This window comes from Crassostrea angulata, chromosome 3, assembly GCF_025612915.1.
Source record: "Crassostrea angulata isolate pt1a10 chromosome 3, ASM2561291v2, whole genome shotgun sequence".
Lineage (NCBI taxonomy): Eukaryota > Metazoa > Mollusca > Bivalvia > Ostreida > Ostreidae > Magallana > Magallana angulata.
The window spans coordinates 22,126,336-22,131,719 of NC_069113.1; the positions used below are offsets into that span (position 1 = coordinate 22,126,336).

At 32.2% G+C, this 5,384-nt stretch overlaps 1 protein-coding gene across 1 annotated transcript; it reads right to left on the reverse strand.

Annotated features, from left to right (window-relative positions):
* Positions 1-1,390: 1,390 nt before the first annotated feature.
* LOC128176749 (uncharacterized) lies at positions 1,391-3,611 on the reverse strand. Its single transcript, XM_052843273.1, has 3 exons — positions 3,252-3,611; positions 2,299-2,454; positions 1,391-2,057 (listed from the first exon to the last, which is right to left on the reverse strand). Exons 1-3 carry the CDS (start codon positions 3,430-3,432, stop codon positions 1,906-1,908), a joined length of 489 nt encoding a protein of 162 aa, XP_052699233.1. The 5' UTR covers positions 3,433-3,611; the 3' UTR covers positions 1,391-1,905.
* Positions 3,612-5,384: the final 1,773 nt, after the last annotated feature.

Below are 5,384 nucleotides of genomic sequence, written 5' to 3' on the forward strand. Positions count from 1 at the left end.
TTTTTCATTTTATAAGTGTGATATATTTAATTTTTCTATCCGTAAGAGAGTTTTCTGGTCAGTTTATACAAGCCTGAAGAACCAGCTTTTAAAAGAACACTTCAGTACTCAAAAATGTTTAAGAACCTTATTTTACCCTCATGTAGCAATAGTGACAAAGGTAAACTTGGGTACTGAGTGGATAGCCAAAAGGTTCTCATGATACTGAGCTCACAATATATGCAGAGTAGTTTGACCTTTGGCCTTTGACCCAGTGTTCTCAAAATCATAGTAGGACCTCTATTCTGTAAGGGGTATAGTATCAGTCATAAATTAAAGTTATATATCTGTCAAGTAAATTTTTTTTTAAGGAGCAGACAATATTTTCTGATGTCTGGTAGTTTGACCTTGACCTATCACCTCAAAATCACTAACTTAATACAGACGACCTGAAAATTTCGAAGGTATTGTTCAGGGGAAAGCAAAATGCTATATTTTCCATTATTTAAGTGGGGCCCTTTGAGATGGTCACAATCTCAATGTTGTCTAGTTTGCAGGGGTTACCTATTAGATACATGATGCCAAGCTTGATGTCTTTTAATTAAATAAAGACCAAGATTTTTTAAGAGGACCCCTTTTCTTGATCAATAAGGATCTATACTTCTCATGAATACCAGTGTACAGAACTTGATGCTCTGATTATTTCTTGATGCAAAAAGTTCCAACTTTGACTTTGAAAAACAAATATGATTTTTCTTTTATTATCATACAATATATTGTATGAAAGCAAGTTCTATGAGTAGCAGTGTAAAAAGTTAAAAAATTCTTTTTTTCATAGAAGATTTATTTTATTTACACACATATAATAATAATAATAGACAACCGGTATTTCATATTTACCAATGGTAAAAACTAGACTAAGTGTGACCACTATTTGTCATGAACATGTATATAAGATTATAAGCCAACAATTGGTATAATGAGCCTTGGTTTTAATGGTAAAATATTTCACCCATGAGCTGGGAAGGACATGCAATGCTCACCATACATATACTATGTATGCCCTAGTTTTGCATGATGGACATAAGGTGTAGGCTTATGCATACTACTGCATGGATTAAAAGCCTCATTTTTTCCATAATGATATATCACGACCACATAGCATTATTTCATGTTAAGTATATCGAGTTTCAAATACATTTTTTTCATTTTCACATACTTGTAAAATAATCAAAAGATTAAAATATATACACCGAGTTGTATTCTAAAACTTAATAACAAGGTCTCTACAGCAATGTCTTCATCTTTGTGTTTCAATTTTTCCCTCATTGTTCTATGCTTTTGATGATCTTCAGATATCATTTTTTCTAAATAACTGCAAATTGCTTCTTTATCAGAAAAACTATGGGAATAGAAAACCAAATATACTTTTATTCTTTAATTATTTTCACAATTTCACAATCTGTATTATTTTTCACAACAAAAATACTTGAGCAAGTGGGGAATTGTACATACAGTTTAGAATGACAACCCCTTCAAAAAAACAAAATAAATGTAAATTAAACCAACACATCAACAAACAAAAACTAATAACATCAGAAACCAAGTATAAAATACATGCAGATCTATAATATTATTGCATAAATACATTTCTTAATATTATTGCACAGGTGTTAGATTTCCAAAATATGATCATCTCGAAAAGAACAATACATGACAAAAAATGTTGAGAATCACTACAAAGTAACATCCCCATAAAAGACATAAAATTCTACCCCAAATGTGATGGCAGAATGCTGTGTTCACCTTTTATAATGAAGGTGAAAAAAACAAAACCCTATTAACCGTAAAAACCTGTATATTACATGTATTATTATCCATTCGTCATGAGAATAACAACTGTACACTCTTACAGATTGCAATTAATTACGTTTGAGTGAGTAAAAGTCCGGCACAGAACTGTAGAACACAGGCTGCTGCTGCTAGGAATGCCGACCACTGGACTTTGGGGGTAGCAGAGGAATGCGACTCGTCAAGTTTACCGTAGAACATCACCAAACTCAAGGAAATGATAAACACTGAAAAATTAAAACATTTCTGAAATTTTTGAAATCTAACCAAACTGAAAATGACAGCAACCTATTTGAATATAATATTATCATGAGCATGATATTACTGTTATAACTACATTGTGTGTACTATAAGTGTTTAAAAGTAAAGTTCCATTTTTTGGATGTCGAAAAAAACAATTGCTCAGGTGTGGTTTGTATATATACATTTACATGTAGGATTATTGTACATTCAAACCATTTTACTTACCGGAAACAATACACAGTACAGACACAGTCATTTGCTTGTGATATCTCCATGTATTTGGAATACTGGTGTCAAACTTCTTGGAGGTTAGAAGAATTAATGATATCATCATTCCAGACCAGCCAAACAAGCTTAGGCCTTGTAGAATATGGTACCATACTGTAAAAGAGAATACACAGGTATATTGCAGTGGTTTATCAAATAGGAAAGACACATATGCATGCATTGTGGTGGTATTTGGCATGTTGTGGTGGAAATTGATACATAAAAACATGCCAATATTATCATTTTAATTCATTCCAATAATTTGTTTTTTTCTTCTTTTTTTTTAAATTGTTTGAAAATTATATATGTTTAAAAAAAATCACATTGGGCATAAGGAACAGAGGAGACTGCTTGATAACTTAACCTAAAGTTCAGACTTCTTTATCAAAGAGTAGATTAATTAAGATAGATAAATTGCAAAGAAGGTCCACTTAGATAATATTTCATAACAGATGTAGCAAGCCTTTTCTCCGCGTCAGAGACTCTGACTACCAGTTAAAACTTGTAGGACTTAACATGCTTAATGTGTTCGTCATATTGACAAACAAGGGGGGGGGGGGGAATGATGAAGTAAAGAAACAAGTACAGAAATTATTTTTGTGTACAATCAAGATTGCAATGTTTTCTCAAGTCTTATCATTATGTCCTTTAGAGCAAGACATGGAACGATGACTTGCATTTTGCTTAAGTACTCATTGCAATGATCTATTGATCAAAATTGAAACATAAATATGACTCTAAATTAATGCTTCAAAAACTAAAAATACCACTTACACATAAATCGTAAACCGATGGATTACAGATAATGAGAACTGAACATGTGAATAACTAAAATCGTATATCTAGAATGTAAACAGAAAAATACATCTGTCATTAGTAGGATTAGTCTATCCTCATTACAGATCGTTTACCTGGTTCCTCAGTGAAGAAAGCTGGTATTATTTGACATGACAGGTAATCACAGTATTTAGCAACCCACAGACCGTAAGATACGTCTGGTAACTGGAACCAAGAATGGCTGAACAAAGCTAAACTGTACAAAACATTGGCAGGTATTAGCAGCGCGATCGATATCCGCTCGTAAGTTGTCATTACCTTACAGCTAAACCAACGCGCGTTGATTAATACCCACAATATTCAATAGATAAAAAAGCTTGTCATTATGTATCATCTCTTCATTTTTCTCAGAAAAAGAGACAGGCAGTGGTTAAAACATCATTCTAAGTCACATTTTTCTAAGAGTTTCGTCTGTAGGAAGTAATTAATGCACACAAAAAGGGTAAAACCACATAGAGAAAAAACTTTTCCCGGAAAAAAGCATTTACATGTGATATATCTGCTTTAGGACTAAAATTGTTGTAATCTTGTTCCATGAGCCTGTCTGCTTATCAAACATATTTTTTGTGTTTTCACACAGTTCCCCCCCCCAAAAAAAAACCCCCAAAAAAACCAAAAAAAAACAAACAAACCAAATAAAAAAAAAACAAAAAACAAACAAACAAACAACAAAACATAACCAAAAAACAACTACATGTAACAAGCAAAAACACAAAACAACATAAAAAAGACATCAAAACAGCATTTCCACATTAAATAGATTTTCATGTACAAAAATACGTAGAGCAATTAAAATTCAACATTTTCAATTTGATCAATGACATGTGTAACGTTAAACGTTAATTGCCAGTAGAAAACGGTCGAAAATAAAAGGAACTTGTATAAAATTATCCCCAGATACAGCACAAAAATATTTTCTGTATTAATATGAAATATAATTTTGTAAAATCTAGCTTTAATATGGCAGATATCAAAAGCATATATATATATACATACAGAATATAGAAAGAAAAAGAGGTTACGGGAAGGAGAACGTTTCTTTTTTTTTTTTTTAAAGGGGGGCTACTATGTACCCATGGCATATCCAAAAAATTGGCATATCAACAAAATTTGCTGGCTTTAGAGCTAAGACTACGCAACCTATGCATATTCTACTCGAAACCAGCGTCAATTTTAACTTGTTTTGATGAAAGAAATGACCGAAAGTCCAAGGTTTTGTTAAAATGGTTCATAAAAGAATCTCTCCGGGACCTTAATCAGTCAACAACTCACGATGACGTAGACTGACCTATTCAACGAATACAAATATAAGGGACCGAAACAGGATTTCTGATGAAAATTTGGTTTTTTATTTTTATGCATAAAATAGCTACATGTATAGTTTACTTACAAAACTTGAATGTTAGAAGTCATGTTACAAGCGAGACACAGAGGAAAGAAGTCGTTGTTATGTAAACAAAGGTCATTTTATCACATGTTTATCCCAATATACGGTGGATATCACTCATGGGATATTTTTGAAATTCCACTGTGTGTTCTTACGCCACGTGACGTCATAGTTAATCATTACGTAGGTTTAGACGGTTGATTGACGTAGAATGAAAAAGTAAATAATTAATTCGGTTGAGGGGTGTTGAGATATTTAATGTTGTTTCAGTTATTTGTCATGAATTCATAAAAAAATGTTCGAAAATGAATGTATGTTTGTTATACTTCAAGGAACTTTTTTTCCATGCGTAACGTTGTTGACGTGTTGTAAATAATGTGTTGTGCGGCTCACAATCACAATTTTTACAGAAGAAATTGGGATTAACAAAATACTTCGTAAAACATGTGATAAAAAGAATCTCTCATGATTTGCGATGGTATATGATTTTTATCCAACTCGTTGTGTGTTTTCTATCCCCTCGCCAAGGCTCGGGGATAGAAAACACACAACTCGTTGGATAAAAATCATATACCATCGCAAATCATGAGAGATCCTATATATATACTATTTTGACAACAAATAATGAAAAGTTAAGAAATTTCCATATCTTTGACAAAATAAATTGTGGAAAACAAGGTTAACTGATCCAACGTATTCATAAATAATTTTATCAACAACAAAGAGCAACATTAGATTGAAACATATACCAACATAACAAATATACCACTGTAAACAATAACAGGACACGAGCTCTGTTTAAGGCCCTGTCACACCAAGC